Source organism: Amyelois transitella, chromosome 18 (assembly GCF_032362555.1).
Source record: "Amyelois transitella isolate CPQ chromosome 18, ilAmyTran1.1, whole genome shotgun sequence".
Lineage (NCBI taxonomy): Eukaryota > Metazoa > Arthropoda > Insecta > Lepidoptera > Pyralidae > Amyelois > Amyelois transitella.
The window spans coordinates 9,020,590-9,038,547 of NC_083521.1; the positions used below are offsets into that span (position 1 = coordinate 9,020,590).

At 35.0% G+C, this 17,958-nt stretch overlaps 2 protein-coding genes across 3 annotated transcripts; one reads left to right on the forward strand and one right to left on the reverse strand.

Moving 5' to 3' along the window:
• Positions 1 to 41: 41 nt before the first annotated feature.
• On the reverse strand, positions 42 to 5,193 carry LOC106137405 (uncharacterized). Its single transcript, XM_013338223.2, has 9 exons — positions 4,463 to 5,193; positions 3,590 to 3,769; positions 2,893 to 3,089; positions 2,623 to 2,756; positions 2,290 to 2,417; positions 1,667 to 1,910; positions 1,233 to 1,368; positions 763 to 847; positions 42 to 191 (listed from the first exon to the last, which is right to left on the reverse strand). Exons 1-9 carry the CDS (start codon positions 5,039 to 5,041, stop codon positions 42 to 44), a joined length of 1,833 nt encoding a protein of 610 aa, XP_013193677.2. The 5' UTR covers positions 5,042 to 5,193.
• A 692-nt stretch (positions 5,194 to 5,885) lies between these two features.
• LOC106137435 (protein preli-like) lies at positions 5,886 to 17,723 on the forward strand. Of its 2 annotated transcripts, none has more exons than XM_013338262.2 (7): positions 5,886 to 6,126; positions 6,499 to 6,696; positions 7,048 to 7,155; positions 9,456 to 9,561; positions 11,204 to 11,353; positions 16,092 to 16,272; positions 16,592 to 17,723. In XM_013338262.2, exons 2-6 carry the CDS (start codon positions 6,605 to 6,607, stop codon positions 16,254 to 16,256), a joined length of 621 nt encoding a protein of 206 aa, XP_013193716.1. In that variant the 5' UTR covers positions 5,886 to 6,126; positions 6,499 to 6,604; the 3' UTR covers positions 16,257 to 16,272; positions 16,592 to 17,723. The 2 variants fall into 2 exon arrangements, with proteins under 2 accessions (XP_013193716.1, XP_013193715.1); XM_013338261.2 differs by having other exon boundaries at positions 5,887 to 6,126; positions 16,092 to 16,277.
• The last annotated feature ends 235 nt before the right edge of the window (positions 17,724 to 17,958 follow it).

The following is a 17,958-nucleotide window of genomic DNA, read 5'->3' on the forward strand; positions in this document are numbered from 1 at the left end:
AAACTTTATTAAAACCATCGATGTAACAAATTCTAAGAAAATTAACTATAGAAATAATTGAGCGACGTGATAAAATCTTGTTCTGCCATCTTCGCGTCGTAGACGGCTCGCTCCACCATGTCGTCTGATTCCTCTGGCTTGCGACGCTTCACTTGCTTCTCTTTCCAGGCCTTGGATTCAGCTGCTGCTTTCTGGAGACATAAAGAATCTTCATTTATAGATAACATCAATATTGGGAACAGGTTTCAACGATGTAACAATATTAGGCACTATTACTATTAAATGTTATTATTATATAATTATTATATAATAACATTTTCATTCAATATAAATTATATATACTACTAAATAAAGTTTTGCGTCGCACGTACGTTTTGCTTAGAGACTTAAGTGCACGTATAAAAAACTAAAATTAAAACTTTTTCGAGTCTATTACTGCCTCTGTCTATCCTGTGCGGAATTAAGATACATGTAAGTATGTGAAATTAAAACAAGAGATTACAATTTAGGATACACAGGGAGATGATTGAATGCCGTACATAAAAATTAAAATATCTCAAAAACAAGAACATGTGGCGGTTGAAAACGGCGGGCAAAATATACCATAGACTAAATAATTAATACACTTCCGGTGTTGCACGGGCGGTGACATTCTATCCCTATCTTCGCTTAAAATTTGAAATGTATGCTAAATGAAATTGGCAAAACGAAGATAACCATTCATCCTAATACTAATGTATTATATAAAGTTGCAGTTCTTACATCTTGGCGCTCCTTATAAATATTGAGGCGGAAATCATTTGCTTCTTTTTTGCTTTTATCGAGCTCTGCGCGTGTTTTCTCGTGTCTGGTGAAATTAAAGCAATATTAATAAGTTATTTCAATCGCTGAAAGGCGATGGGGTAGCAACCTGTCACTATTTGAATCTCAACATCAGCTGTACGTGGCCCCCTAGTCTCTTTAAGACTAAATTTGCTCTGTCTACGAAGCAAGGGATGTGGATATTATTATATGTATGTTTAATCACTATAAAAAGGCAAATTGCAATTTCGTGAAACAGGCGTTTTGGGAAGTGGACTTTTTGGTTTGAAAGGATAAAAAGTAGAATATTGACCATTCAGGTTGCAATTTATTGTCATCATCTTGGGAATTGCTATTTACATTTTCCCTGATAACAATACTTTATACAATTAAGATATACAAATATTTATTTACAAATATTTAATACTTACTTATAGTGGAGCAATTTATGTGCAAGATGATGTATGGGGTTTTTGCTGTGATAGCGAGACACATCGCGCAAGGCGTTCGGTAAAATATGACCGAAACTGTCCCACAAGTATTTTACAACTTCAGGGTCAAGACTATCTGAAATGGTATAGAAATGTCGTAATTTTTCTTCTTTACTTTAAATATGACAATACAGTTTGACTTGCTACTGTTAACAAATTTTAATAAACCCTCATTCATCAACCTTCTTTGTAGAAATAATGTTTTACTTTTTCCATCTCCGATATAAGCTTAACTTTGCTATCCAAACTTAATATTCTATTCAGCACAGACACAAAAACTAACACTAGCTTCTATTTTGTTGTAATTCTTACAGAAGCAAGCAAGCAAAGACCTGCGCAAAAGCTAGTTTCAACCCATATCTTTCAAAGCTTACTTTTTATATCAGCTGGTTCAAAATCAGGCAACACCTCCACATCGTTCGGATCTTTAATCCTCATCTTACACTTCCTATTAACAGCTTCAGAATGGCCACAATCCTTGGTGATCTTCCTAAAGACTTCATCCTCATCTAATTTGTACTGGCTAGTGCAGACGCCAATTTGGTAAGTTTTCTCACCATTCTCGTCTTTGATGTAGCGACCGAACTCATCGAAAAAATATTTTTGCGTATCTTTAGCCTAGTAGAAATCAATAAATTAGCGGTAATATTTAGTCATCAGTAAATATCTATCTTAACATATAAAATTCTTATGATGTATTGCGATTGTCCATAGAGTTACCGCATAAAGATGTGTTATAGAAACATAGAGAAATAGGTATTTGGCTGAAAGTTCGATTTTAAAAAAATACTATTCAAGTACAATCAATGATTGAGATACAACACTTTCATTGGTCATCGCAAACCGGTGGTTCGCAAAATGGTTGGGGATGAGATTTATCTGCCGATAACTGTATTAGAAAATCTCGAAATTCGGAAATACCAAGTTAATATAAACGAATTCCAAGTTTCTTGCCAATCCAAGTCCAGCCTAATCCACTAGTCTAAATGACACTTACCTGTGAAAATTCACCCTTGCAGCTGACGTGGTAGTTTTCTAAATCAAAGTCCTTTACGTAGACTTGATGGTCAAATTCGTCCACGATATACATGCCAAGGTCGCTTTCATAATACACTCGATCTGAACCTAAAATAATAAATCAGCATACTGACCTAACTTCATTCTTTCCATATATTATTTGAAATGTATGTATGTTACTTATATAGTCTAGAAGTGCACTTAAGAAAGGATTTCACGAAACTCTCGCGAGAAAGGAATGTATTTAATTATAATTTCCTCCACAAAAAATATTCTACTTAATTATATTAAAAAAAAAAGCTGTGCAACCTACCTCTAACGGCAAAGAATGTAATCAGGGCTTTTCCTACTTCTATAATTTTCTCTCTTAGGAGCTCACTCCTCTCATCCAAATTTTTGCCCATTTGTATCCAACAATCTGCTTTGGAGCCTGGAAGCTCAGTACACCTAAATCAGAAGGATATTTAGCTAATAATAACTTCTGATCCGTAATTCTTCTGGTAGCATGATATACATAGGTAAAATCTTAATTGATAAAGACAATATAAAATATGCATGAATTGATAAAAAATATAAGTCTTACGTCCTAGAAGCGTATAATGCCCTTTGCTTTTCCAAATTCTCATGCTCAGTCTTAAGTTTGGTCAGTGGCTCAGCAACTTCATTGAACTCGTGAAGTCTGTTTCTCCAAAACTCTACTTCTTCTTCTACCCTAGATTGTGAGGCTTCGTATTTATATGCATCCAGTTGTTCTCGTGTTTTTTCAATACTTCGGTGTATCTTTTTTATAGAAACAAAAGTGAACATAAAAAATAGATAAGTATTAAAACTTTAAAGAGAATTTTGTCCGAAAAATGTAGCTTGTGTTATGTTAGACGTCGGATCATGCTTTAAACTAAATAAATAAATATATACGGGACAAATTATACAGATTGAGTTAGCCTTGAAGTAAGTGCAAGATTTGTGTTACTAGATACTAACTCTACGATACTATATTTTATAATAAATACTTATATAGATAAACAGCCATGACCCAGGCCAATCAGAAAAAGTTCTTTCCTCATCATGCCCTGGCCGGGATTCGAACTTGGGACCTCTGGTGTCACAGACAAGCGTAGGTACTACCGCTGCGCCACAGAAGCTGTCGAAAATGCTATATGATCATGTATAATCAACTACCCACGATCACAATTTGAATATTTTCAATATCGATTCAGCGGTTTTACCATTTTACGAGTATCATACACCTACAGATAGAAAACAATAGTCTTAGTTCTTACTTCAGCGATCTCCACAGAATCATTCCGGTACTGCCTGGATACAGCCATAAGTTCTTTATTTTGATCATAAAGGTTATGCATGAGAGTGTTCGTAGTCTGTTCACATTCTTCTTGTATTTGACGGAGATTGTTATTAAGGCGAAGAAGAATCTCTTCCAAACTTATGCGGATTTCTTTCAGCTATAAGCATTATATAAGGTGAGTAATTTTTTTATATTTATATTCTATGGACTGTTTTAAGGCAATATCATTATTAAATACCTATTCGGAGTCTAAATGAAAAATCTATTGAAATCGCCAGAACTAATATATTTAATCATTCATATAATCACGTCTTTATCCCTTGCGGGGTGAACAGAGCCAGTAGTCTTGAAGAAGAAGTTAGGCTTAATGATAGAATTGAGATTCAAACAATAACGTGATGTTAGCCCATCGCCTGTAAGAAGAATCCAAAGTTAATAAACCTATCCCTTAGCCGCCTTTTACGACATCTATGGGAAAGGGATGGAGTGGTCCTATTCTTTTTTTAAATTAGTGCCGGAAACAACACGGCACTAATATATGTATTTTATGATTAATCTAGAGTTTCGCAGCATACTCCATTAGTCGCCACGTGTGGTCATTTATTAATTTATTTAAACCAATAGTACAACGGTTGTAGAACACATCTAAAAGTATTTGGCAAATAATTTTTCTGTAGCAAAATATAATCATGACAAGTCTTCATTTTAAATACAAACGAAAGAGAAAAAGTATAATATAGGCAAGTAACTAAGAAGTTAATTACAGAAACAAACAAATTGAAGAACATTCACATTTCTCACAAAATAACTTCATATTGAAATGTTCAAAAACAGATTGAAAGCTACTTACTCTATCCGTTAACATCAGGGCAATGTAAATATGAGCGAATTTAAAAATTTCACTGGTCTTTTCAAGTGCGAATTTGAAATGTTCTTGAGCAAAATCGTCTACTTTATCCTGTTTATCCAATTTTTCTACTCTTTGCCTTAACTCGCAAAATTTCTGCATGAAGTCATCGTACATCGTTTGTATTTCATCGTAGTTTTGTCTTTCTGTGGCAGACTGGACGGGAAGATAATCCTTGCCAAAGCTGATTTGCTGATCAACATGGATACCAATCGTTTTCTCAACTAAAGAAAATAATTCGTCTCTATTGACGACGTTCATATATTTATCAGTTCCAACAATTACCCGATCTATTGCATATGAGTAATAACTTATGAAACTGGCTAGTATTTTCTTCATTGCTCCATAATAAGCATTGTAGCAATCTGCTTCAAGTTTGATGTCACAAAGTAACCGCATATATTTTTTTAATTGTTCTGTTACATCCTCGTCAATAACGATGATATAGACATCTTGTAGCGTGAATTTTCTCAAGCGTTGTGCAAAGTCTTTAAATATGTCCGTTTGCATTGTCTTATCCATAATAATGTCATAAATCAGAGCTTAGTTTTCTGATTTCTGATTACACAGCCACTTTCATAGATTTTTATTAATGAAACAAGAAAAAACTGGTCGATGAAATCCAATACGTATGTGTGCCAAAATTTATCTTAATTTATTCATGCTTCTTTTGTCTGATTTTCAAAATCATGAACTATATAGAGATTTGTTTCAAACTCCTTGTATAAGACTTTTCCGGTTTAGTCCATACCATAGGTGCATGGAAATATGCACCTATGGTATGGACTACATTTTTAGTCTTCTTTTTATTTTTAAATCATATTAAGTAGTTGGATTTTCAATATGATCAATGAAAGCAGGTTGACTAAGCAGATATACAAGGAGGAGGGAAAGCTCGGAGTGGGAAAACCTAGACGAACGTATCTTGATCAAATTAAGGACGTCCTGGTAAAGGGTCAGGTCAAAAGTACCCGAAACCGCCGAGCTTGCATAAAGAGAGTTATGAATGTGGATGAAGCGAAGGAAGTATGCAGAGATCGTGGCAAGTGGAAAGAGGTAGTCTCCCCTCCGGGAAAGATAAAAAAAAATCAAAAATATCACGCCGATTTTATGTATGTATATATTTTCAATAATAGGTTAAGATCAAAAATGTAATTTTCTTAGTTCACAATTTGTAAACATACTTTGTAAATAAAAGGACATTTTTGTTCAGTATTGTTCAGATTCTAAACAACATCGCATCATAATTATTTTGAAATTTTGGGGAAGAAATAAAATTTTGGGAAAGTGTTGGAAAGGGTTTGAGGTTACGTTGCTTGACTGACTTAGACATATATTTTTTTTTTATTATCTGTGTTACTTAACTGACAGCTGGTTGCCTGACATTTCGTTTCCATTCCATTCCAATTTTCGACATTGATTGTACTTGTCTCATGGAAATCATCAAAATTTTTATCAAAAACACCTGAGTTATGAATGATAACATGTGTTGCGTGGTCGAATCGTTTGATATTAGCCTAAAATAGGCGTTCAAAACCAATAGTATCATCGCAATACGGTCTCAATCTGTTTTCTTTACAATACATTTGAGTGCCTGCGGCAAATCGGTAAGTGTTTGTAATTCATTTAATATAACAAACTCGCCGAATTACCAGTAATAAATGCTACATTATGAGGTTTTACTTACTGCCTTTTATTCCCACAATATTAGATTTTATTTTTTGCAGTGTACTGTTGACTTTACACATTTCTGTTGTACCTACCGATGTCCTTGTATTTGATTTGCTGTTACGAGAATGAATACTTTAATTTACCTGTTTTTGTACGTGACTATCAACACAAAGACTCCGAAAGTCTCTACCGCGTGTTTATTTTACTAGAGATGGCTTATTGACCTACATAAAAGTTTATGTAACCTGATACCTACCTACTCAATAATCTATGGATTACTTGTTTACAATATTTGGTGTTTTTTCCAGATTTTTTTTCGTGCAAGTAACAATTATGGTGTTGTGAGAATCGTAACAGTGGACTGCCTTTAATCATTCCAATTTAAATAAATAAAAAATAGAAAAAAGTGTAAAAATGGCAAGATATTTTGAAAATACATCGACCTTCAACTTCAGTTGGGACCAAGTTGCATGTGGGTACTGGAAAAGGTACCCTAACCCGCAAAGGTAAGGTTGTTTTTTTTTAAATGTGTTTCTATACTTTATCTATATATTTAGAAGGAAGAAGGAGGAGCTTTTGCCCATCAAAAAGCCTTAAAAAATGTAAAAATAAGTTTCAATGAAGCTCTTACTTAACTTTGTACTGTAAATAAACAATGATACATTTTTGTTATTCTTTTTATTTCACAAATAGAAGTGTCTTATATTTACAAAACTTTCAAAGGAATTACACACACTAAGTAATTAGGTGTCTTCTTTATAGAAAGAAGATAAATAAAGATATATATTTAGAAAGAAGAAGAAAAAGTAAAATGATAAGTTATTCAACAATTGTTAAATGTCGCTGTTGTTCTACAGTACCCATGTGCTCTCGGAGGACACTTGCTGTCGGCAAGTGAAAGACGGCTGCCTCTACACGAAGAGGCTCCTCACCAAAACCAACAGAGTGCCCAAATGGGGAGAGAGGTGTGTATTTTTTGTTTTGTTTCTTTGTAAACTCTTTATTGTTCAAAAAAAGCATAATATATTATTTATAAAGCCTAGTATATCATTAAGCCAAATAGCTGAACATGGCCTATCAGTCTTTTAAAGACTTTTAGCTCTGTCTACCCCGTAAGGGATAAAGACGTGATCATATGTATGTATTTATATTATTTATTTATTTATATATTTATGTACATCAAGGAAAAAGTAAGAATAGAACTTAAACTAAAGACAAATTTAGCACATGGGCACTATTTATATCTAGAGAAATTGATTCCCGTAGGTCCACAACTATATATACCTTCTCTCTTTGTCTATTGTTTTGGTGAACCATCAGCATTAGAGAGAGAGAGGGAATATAAAACATATGACTTGACAATATTCAGGGCTAAAGCCCCAAGTTGTGTATTCTTATTTAGTCACAATGAATCAAAAATGTTTAATCAAACTTTATGATTATTTATGATATTTTTGAGAAAGCTCAAAGGGGTTAAGTGCTTAGATAGTTTGTAGCTTTTTGACTTAAATTACTTACTTACTTTTTAACTGAAATTTAATTAATTGAAATGTAAAATGACGTGACTAAGACCCTGCGAATTCCTATTTTTTAAATAAAATTTGTTTTGTGTTTACATACTTTATAGGTAAAATAATTTTAAATAAGGAAGGAGTTCAAAAGCAAAAGTCAATCAAAGACTTATACACTTGAGAATCATTTTTTGAATATGAGTTAGCAACCTGTCACTATTTGAATTCCATCATTTAGTATTCATACAGCTAACCATAGCCTTTTAAGGAGGCTTGGCTCTGTCTGCCCCTTAAGGAATAAAGACTTGATTATATGTATGTATGTTCAAAAGCAAGATTAAGTTTGTGAGTTGTTTGTAAGTTGTTTGTGAGCCCCAATCATATTTATTAGAACATTTGCTTTGAAGCATGATAAACAAATTGCTTACAATAGTAGCAAATCATGGGTCATTACTCACGATAAGACAAGAAAATGGCAATGTGTATGTATGTATGTACAGTATCTTATCTCGTTATATAACGTTATCAGTGATATGGAAGAAAGTTTTATTTCAATTTTTATTTGTATTTATGAAGTTCGAGATGCCATGCTATATGTACTTGTATATGCTATTAAAAAGATAAAGGATATTTGAATTAAAAGTTAAGGAGTGATGAAAAGTCATGAAAATCTAGAGTATCTTAAACTGACGATGATAAAAATGGTTCAAATCCGGCTCGAAGGATCAAGTCAAATCCAGAATGTCAAAAATGTATAAAAATGGCATGGCTCAATGTGGCCTTTCAGTTTCAGAGTGTTGGCTCTGTCTATCCCGCACGGGATGAAGACATGACTATATGTATAAGTAATTTTATTAGATTAACATTGAATGCACGGTAGCGTGACAATGATGCGTCAGCAAAAATGAGTTTTCTGTTATAAAAATGCGATGGCATGGACACTTGAAATGATTGATGAATGCGGATGAAACTACAGAACTATGCGTTGCGGCAAGTGGAATGATGTTATCTCTGCCGACCCCTCCAGGAATGGGGCATGATGTTTGTAAGAGTGGTGGTAAAACCAATATTATTAACGGCCTCTTTGGCGCAGTTGTAGTACGCTTGTCTGTGACACTGGTGGTCCCAGGTTCGAATCCCCGCCAGGGAATGATGAGAAACTAACTTTTTCTGATTGGACTGGGTCTTGGATGTTTGTCTATATAAGTATTTATCATAAAATATAGTATTGCTCAGTTAGTATCTCGTAACAAAAGTCTCGAATTTACTTCGAGGCTAACTCAATATGTGTAATTTGTCCTGTATATATTTATTAATTACCTATTATTTGTAGAATTTTGATCTGTCAGACGCCGTTTCTATCGCGCGAAAAACTATAGCTGTTTCGCTTTTTGTTATGACGTGAAACGCGACAACGATAGTTTTTCGGGCGACGAAAACGGCGTCGCCCGTGCCATGCTATGAGAACTGGTTGTCTTACACATTTAATTCATGAATTTCTTACATTTAATTTTAATAATTTAATCCTACTACTATTATAAAGGCGAAAGTTTGTATGGATGTATGGATGTTTGTTACTCTTTCACGCAAAAACTACTGAACCGATTACCATGAAATTTGGTATGTAGGTAGCTGAAGACCCAGAATAACACATAGGCTACTTTTTATCCCAGAGTTTCCGCGGGATTGATAGGGTTTCCATGCGGACGAAGTCGCGGGCGGCCTCTAGTATTATTATATTTTTATTTGCTCAGGTTCTTCAATGCGAAATCAGTGAAAATCATTGAAGAGAGCATAGTGGATCCTGAGAAGAAAATTCTGATCACATACACTAGGAACTTAGGATATACAAAAGTTATGGTAAGTTACACTTTTACATATTTTGAACCAAGTCAGAAAACTTAGATTTCATATTAAATTCAAATAAACTTGTTACTTCTTTTTGGTTTTTCATCTCACTAAGATCTACCATTATAATTTAAGGGTGTTGCGGTAAGAAAATTGGTATTTTTATTATGTTTTGTAATGTTTCATCTTTTTTATTGTCCAATTTTTTTCTCCGCTTTTTCATGTTTTCCACATCGTCATTTTAAAGTCCATTTACTTATATTTTGGAATTTTTGTCATATTTACATTCATATAATCACGTCAGCAATCAGCCAAATCGTAGTCAGCGGTATGGCTTAATAATGGAATTGAGATTAAAATAGTGACAGGTTGCAAGCCCATCGTCTAAAAGAAGAATTCCAAGTTTATTGTTTAACTTTTTGTTCATACATATGTATATAAATCACGCCACTTTCCCGTAGGGGTAGGCAGAGATTACTCACATCTTTCCACTCGCCACTCTCCCTGCATACTTCTTTTGCTTCATTCAAGCTCGTCTGTTTCGGGTAACTTGACCTCTTGATTTGACCTTCTCCCGTTTGACATTGCGTATATAATCAAAATCCGCGTTCCATTATTAAGCCATACCTAATGGCTTAATAATAGAATTGAGATTAAAATAGTGACAGGTTGCAAGCCCATCGTCTAAAAGAAGAATTCCAAGTTTATTGTTTGACTGTTTGCACATATATATGTATATAAATCTCGCTACTTTCCCGATGGGGTAGGCAGAGACTACATCTTTCCACTCGCCAAGATCCCTGCACACTTTGTCGCTTCATCCACATTCATAACTCTCTTCATGCAAGCTTTTCGGTTTGACCCTTGAACTGACCTCCCGTTTGACATTTTGTAAATAATTGACGGCCTCTGTGGCGCAGCGGTAGTACGCTTGTCTGTGAGACCAGAGGTCCTGGGTTCGAATGCCGGCCAGGGCATGATGAGAAAAGAACTTTTTCTGATTGGCCTGGGTCTTGGATGTTTGTCTATATAAGTATTTATTATAAAAATATAGTATCGTTAAGTTAGTATCTCGTAACACAAGTCTCGAACTTACTTCGAGGCTAACTCAATCTGTGTGATTTGCCCGTATATACAGGGTGACTTTTAATTCAACTGCATAAATTTAACTGTTAAGTGTACTCATCTAAAGGATATCTAAAACGTTAAAAGAAAAATATCGGTTCATATTTCAGAGAGTACGAAAAAAGATAAAAGTATCAAAATCCACGATCCTAAATACATCATATCACCCCGGCCGGCGGAAAAGCGACGCGTAAGATTCAGAGTTCAACGACACAATGCATTCAGCTGAGCGATCTCGACAACTCTGTACTTTACTTGATCTTGATACTAGAAAAATAATTTATTTTTCAGACATTTATTTACATGTTTAGCTTTAATTTCTTTTTGTAGTATTGGTCTTTAATAAAGCGTGTGACGTAGTTTTTGAGGGTTTTTTAAATGTGAAAATGATGTCGTTTAATTTACACAAAAATAGGCTCAAACGGCTCAGAAGCATGGGTATAGTATATGTTTAAAAGGATGCAGTTGTTTTAAATGTCACCCTGTATTTATTTATGTATTATAATCAAAATCGTCGTCGTTTCTTCAGAGCGTGGTGGAACGGGTGGAATACAGATCAGCGGGGCCCGGTCAGACCGTGGCGAGGCGGTCGGCGTGGATCGACTCGCAGGTGTTCGGCTTCTCCAGGGCGATACGAGCGTTCGGAGTCGAACGGTTCCGGAAGAATTGTACCCAAATGGTGAGAGCAAGTTTTTTTTTTTTTTTTTGCCAAGCTGTTCGCGGCACAAAAAGTATGTATAACCAATTATAAGCTGAACGTGGCCTATCAGTCTTTTCAAGATTGTTTACTCTGTCTACCCCGCATGGGATATAGACATGATTATATGTATGTATGTCTGTAGTATTCTTCCTCCTAGCATTAGTATCGGGTTACATTCTCGCCTGTCTGAAAAGGACCCTGAGGAACGGCTAAGACCACGATCAGTGATTTTGTAAGTCAGGTTTGACACCAAGCGGGCCCAGTGACTTCCGTAACCTTTGCAGGGGAACCCATTAAGGATCGGGGTTGCCAGAATGTGTCGGTTTCCTCACTATGTTTTTCCGCACCTTAAGAGCATCGGTTAGCAATCAAACTAATGTAGGTGTAAACTTTTGAAAAGTCATTCGTTGAATTTGTGTAAATCATGCACTTTTATTCTGGTACCTTAAATGTTTCACTACTGAATCTCAGAGGGAGACTAAGGATTTTACACAAGTTGAAGAGAAAAACATCTGTATGTCCTTGTCATTTAGGTGTATTGTCGATAGAAAGATAAGGCGTGAACCTGACCATCTTATCTTTCCTCCTGGCTTTAGTCCCGGTTGCATCCTCATCTAGAAAAAACTATACATATATATAATCACGTCTATATCCCTCGCGGGGTAGACAGTAGACAGTAGAGCCAACAGTCCCGTAAAGACTGAAAGGCAACGTTCAGCTATTTGGCTTTAAGATAGAATTGAGATTCGAATAGTGACAGGTTGCTAGCCCATCGCCTAAAAAAGAATCCCAAGTACGTAAGCCTATCCCTTAGTCGCCTTTTACGACATCCATGGGAAAGAGATAGAGTGGTCCTATTCTTTTTGTATTGGTGCCGGGAAGTACACGGCACTAAAAAAAATTATTACTTAGTCGACAAGGCGTAACATTTTGAAAATTATGTAACCAGCGCTTGTAAACAACATTGACCTTTGGCCGGCATTGAGAACGTTTTGTGACTTGCCATGTTATTTTCATTGCAAATAGCTCTCGCTTTTACGTATTTTAAAAAGTCATTTCAAAATAGTGTGTTTGAATTGAAATTCGTATGTTTAACATCCTTTTTTAGTTTTGAAATTAAGAAAAGGGTTACCTGAATTGTTTAATTTCTTCTTACATATAGATAGGTAGGTATATGTCTATCATTTGTATTTAGGTTAGTATATCATTATATACTTAATTGTCTAAGTTTGCCGATTGACTTGAAGAGATCCCTTCATGGGATGAATCCGCCATTGCAAGTGATTTATTTCTTGTTAAACTATGTACTTTTTCTTGTGATTGTGTTAATTTCTGTGCGATAAAGATATTAAAAACAAACAAACATGCTTTTGTAGTTTCATCAGTCCTTCATGTTTGATTAAAACAAATTAGTAAGGCTTTAATATTGACTGAATGAATAATTCCATGACTCACTAAAATTGTACATTAGTATTGAATTTTAAGAGTAGATACACTTGGTTGTTTTTGCTGTTTATAGCGCATTTTTCATAAGTTTTAGCTTTCCTTATTAATGAACATATGTTTATTTTATCTTTATTTGCACTGCAGTCATAAATAATAATACAAACAGGCCTCTCAATTTTTCGATAACTTTTTATTATGCCTCAATATCTTTATGCTGCGCATACGTCATTGTTTTGTTTTCTTTTCTATATATAACTTGTTATCTTGTCTATGTTTGATGTCCGGCTTATTCAAGGATAGATTAAAATATTTTTAGGAGTTGTACACAAATTCAGCCACACGCCTTATTGAAAAATAACTCGGGAATTTTCTCAGATAAAGCTTAAGAAGGCTAACCTATCGATCTCACGAGTATTTTGTGTTAGAATTTCCAAATGTCGAAATCATAACAAGGATGTTTTAAATCTTTTACATATTTTGAGTTTCTATAAACTTAATTGATATAAGTTTTGATTCTATGTCGTGTGGTTCCCGGCACCGATAAAAAAAGAATAGGACCACTCCATCTCGTTCCCATGGATGTCGTAAAAGTAATTAAATATGCGCTTATAAACTTGGGATTCTTTAAAACGATGGGCTAGCAACCTGTCGCTTTTTGGGTCTCAATTCTATTATTATTAAGCCAAACAGTTGAACGTGGCCTCTTTCTTCGTCTTTTCATTACTGTTGGCTCTGTCTACCCCGCCAGAGATAAACACGTGACTATATATATGCATAGTAATACTGGGTAACAGCTGTCATAATTCTATAAGGTAGTGCGAATGTGTACTGTAATTGGACAAAAGAAATTGTGATTTTAGTCAGTCAGTCAGTCTTCGCCACTATTTACACTTCGGCTCGGAACAGTACGTCAGTTTCTTCCAATTCGTTTTGTCTACTGGCATATTAATTGACTCCTAGATTACTCATTGAAAAACATATTTCTTATTAAAAAAATTCAGGCGAGCAAAGACGCGTAGCTAATATATAGATACGCGAACCATTGACGTCAGTTTGTAATAAAAATGTACTCTTCAACTGAACGCAGTGACGCAGAAAGAACTAGAAAAAATCTGTAGTCTCGATAACAACTTATCAACGTGCTAAAGTGGACAATTACAATTCATAACAACAATTCATAGCCTTGATTCATTCATTCATATGATCACGTCTATAGCCCTTGCGGGGTAGACATAACCGACAGCCTTGAAAGACTGATAGGCCACGTTCAGCTGTTAGGCTGAACGATAGACTTGAGATTCAAATAGTGTCGGTAGAATTTAATTGTTGTTTAATTTGTTAATATATATATTATTGTTTTTTTCACAAACAAATGTTTAATGATCATTTAGACATCATCACACGTCCCATTTTCAGATCAGTCGCAGTAGGATTAAAGACTTAATAGTGACTACTTTAAAATCAGATTCAACCCTTGGACCAGACCAGACTAAAAGTTGCAGGAAAAGTTAGTGCAAGATAAAGTAAAATCATACTTTGAAAAAAAAAAACTATTTAATTGACAGGCCATTTACCAGCGGGAGAGTTATTTATGATAAATAAAATATTTATTGCCGTCATTGTACGTACATAATTTGGTCAAGGTTCGGTGAACGTAATGAGTGTTATATTTCCGGTTTTTTGATATATGTACTCGTATAATTACATGATATTAGCTCGTTCAACGACATTTTTCTTCGTCTATTGCAAACGCGTGTGCCGTGTGGTTCCCGACACCAATACAAAAAAAAAAATAGGACCACTCCATCTCTTTTTCATGGATGTCGTAAACGGCGACTAAGGAATAGGCTTACAAACTTGGAATTCTTTTTTAGGCGATGGGTTAGCAACCTGTCACTATTTGAATCTCAATTCTATCATTAAGCCAAATAGCTGAACGTGGCCATTCAGTCTTTTCAAGACTGTTGGCTCGGTCTACCCCGCAAGGGATATAGACGTGACCATATGTATGTATGTATGTATGTATACATATTTTTTATTTCTTCTGATATAAGGACTGATTATCTGATTATGGTCCTTAGTAAGTGTGTGTGTTAGTGAAGTTCCTTTATAGAAGGAGCACTTAATCTGTTTCTAGTGGATGTATTATGATAGTCGCGTCATTGTTTCATTGGCGTCCAATCCTTGGAAGCACTTCGAATCTACAGGTTTATACTTACCCCACGCAATTCTATTGTATTTTTACAAAGTGCAACAATCATGATCTAAGCCGGGTAAGATGGTACCCTGTTCAGTTTTGCGAAGATCAGGCGGACATATCTCCGTTAAATTGCTCGATTTTCTTACTGTTCTGTTTACAATTGTTTGAGTAACCTTATCATGGACTAGCTGTGCCCGCGACTTCGTCCGCGTGGAATGGTTATTTAGGGCATCATTGAAGTCCTCAAGCATGAATAATTATCCCCGTTTTTTTCACATATTCCATTATTTCTTTCCTCCTTATAGTTACAGTGTGTTATATAGCCCAAATCCTTCCTCGATAAATGGTCTATTGAATGCAAAAAGAATTTTTCAATTCGAACCAGTAGTTGCTGAGATTAGCGCTTTAAACAAACAAACTCTTCAGCTTTTTAATATTAGTATAGATTGAGGTTATCGGTGATCCCGGGCGTCTAAGTCATAGAAATGAATGGAGGATTTTAAGGACCTCTTAGTCCACAGTAACTTCTTTCGTCATGAATTAAAGCAATAACGCTAGTTTATTTTCATTACAACAGAATAGAATAGATTTATTTTCAAAATTGGATACAAGGTATCACTTATTGACGTCACATCACTTTAATCTTATTATAACTACTACCGCTTCCAAAGCGCATGTGTAGCAGAAGCGGCGGAACAAACTACACTGCAGCATTTTCATCGGACGTAAATTTACAAATACATACATACATACATAAACTCACGCCTCTTTCCCGGAGGGGTAGGCAGAGACTACCTCTTTCCACTTGCCACGATCCCTGCATACTTCCTTTGCTTCATCCACATTTAAATTTACAAATATTGATCTCTTAAATCTAAATCGTGGACGAGTGCACATTGTCTACATAAAAATACATGAATCAATGTAGAACTAATTATTTCAATACGAATATTTCGTCAAACAAATAAAAATAAAGATAAAATAAAATATGTACACACTGTACAAATTCATTTGTTTGTTTGTTTGTAATATCTTTATTGTACTTTCGTAACGCTTTCGTCTTTTTTCCAGGTGAACGGTTTCAATCACGTCCTACACTCAATGTTTCCACGGCAAGTGCCATCCCAACACACCATGACGCCCATGACGCACACTCTAAAAGAGATGCGAGAGGCCGCCGCGGCCGCCACCGACCGCGCCAAGGCGAACGTCCTGTCATCTGTCAACAGGACATAACAGGACAAAGATTGAGGTGAAGTGAGTTACGTTAATAAATATAAATATATACGGGACAAATTACACTGATTGAGTTAGCCTCGAAGTAAGTTCGAAACTTGTGTTACGAGATACTAACTCAACGATACTATATTTTATAATAAATACTTATATAGATAAACATCCAAGACCCAGGACAATCAGAAAAAGTTCTTTTCTCATCATGCCTTGACCGGGATTCGAACCCGGGACCTCCGGTGTCACAGACAAGCGTACTACCGCTGAGCCACAGAGGCCGTCAAATATCTATTAATAGATACGTCACTAAATATATTAATAGATACGTCACGTTACAGGTCTACCACATTTGTAAGTTACATCGGCATTGTTCGACGGCGCAGAATAGTAGAACCGACCGCCGAATCTGGCCGAATGAAAATATGAGTGGAATAACGAAGTTATTGATACTACATAGGATTTTAAATACCGAAACAACTCCTGCGAACTCCAGACATGGCGCGTACGCAATTAGCCAATAGCGAACGGTTTTGATCCCGCGTTCAAATGGCGCACTATGATTGGCGCAGATATTTTCTGCGCAGGTACATCGGTGTAACTTATTAAAGTGGTAATACTGTACCTGGGGGACTGGCTTCGACGTTTTATGATTTTGTATATTGCTTCACTGTGTACCTTAACCTTTAAATTCGTCTTAAAAGATTGTCATTGTAATATATATTTATAAAGCTATTTATGTATTTGTTTCAAAATATTGCCATTGTAAACTTATTAACGAGTTTAATTCTGCTCGTATGAAAAATGTTGACCATTTTCGAAGGTTTGTCAAGGTTATCTAATCATTGTAAATTCATATCAGAATCGTTCTAAAGTACAAAAGTATTATTATGAAGCCAGATAGCTCCTGTAGTAGTGATAAGTGTGATAAAACGATGTTTTTAGCTGTTTGAAGATGGAATAAAGATATTGAAGGATATTTGTTAACCAAATCACCGTTTAGCTTGGTTTGTGGGCTTTAACTTTTATGTTCACGGCTTAAAGTAAGCATTGCTAATTATTGTCTAATAAGATAAAAACTGTACATAATATCTATAGAAATTTAAAAAAAATTATGAGTCCTTACTGAACATAAGTTTTGTTACCAAATTATCCCTGATTGTAAATAATCAGTCCATTTTTGGTTTGATTTATATACCTTATAAGGAGAAGCTGTGTAGAATAAACCAATCAAAGCGCTCCATTATAGCTGAGTGTATTTTGATTGGTTTATGATATCTCCACTTCTATGAAAAAGCCACAATTTTAACCCTTTGCTTGAGGGAATGAGACATATAAATTTATGCGCATAAGTAAAAACAGAACTATTATGTTATATGGTACATATAATATGGTAAGTGGGGTAAATGAGATAGATACTTCAAATAGTATTAAAACCTTTGCTATTATGACATATTATTTTGCACGACATATGGGTGAATATACGCTATTTGATATTTTTGTGTCCCAGAAGGAAATTTAATCCATTCTATTTAATATTTATAATTTCTCTATTTGACACTATTTTTAAAGTTTTAATGATGGAGGCCAGAAGAATTTCTCATATTTTGGTGTTTTATAAGTACCAGAGGAAAATGTGTTACCAGAGGAGTGACACTACTGGCAGAGTAGTGACAAATTGAACCAGGAAAGTGACACACCATTGTCA

Bases quoted from the DNA above. Each gene is read 5' to 3' on its own strand.
- LOC106137435 (XM_013338262.2), top strand. From the start codon at position 6,605: ATGGCAAGATATTTTGAAAATACATCGACCTTCAACTTCAGTTGGGAC. The intron at 6,697-7,047 runs GTAAGGTTGTTT...GTTGTTCTACAG, and splicing joins AGGTACCCTAACCCGCAAAG to TACCCATGTGCTCTCGGAGG. The intron at 11,354-16,091 runs GTGAGAGCAAGT...TCTTTTTTCCAG, and splicing joins GGAAGAATTGTACCCAAATG to GTGAACGGTTTCAATCACGT.
- LOC106137405 (XM_013338223.2), bottom strand. From the start codon at position 5,041: ATGGATAAGACAATGCAAACGGACATATTTAAAGACTTTGCACAACGC. The intron at 2,418-2,622 runs GTAGGTTGCACA...TTATTATTTTAG, and splicing joins TACATTCTTTGCCGTTAGAG to GTTCAGATCGAGTGTATTAT. The intron at 1,911-2,289 runs GTAAGTGTCATT...GATTTCTACTAG, and splicing joins GCAAGGGTGAATTTTCACAG to GCTAAAGATACGCAAAAATA.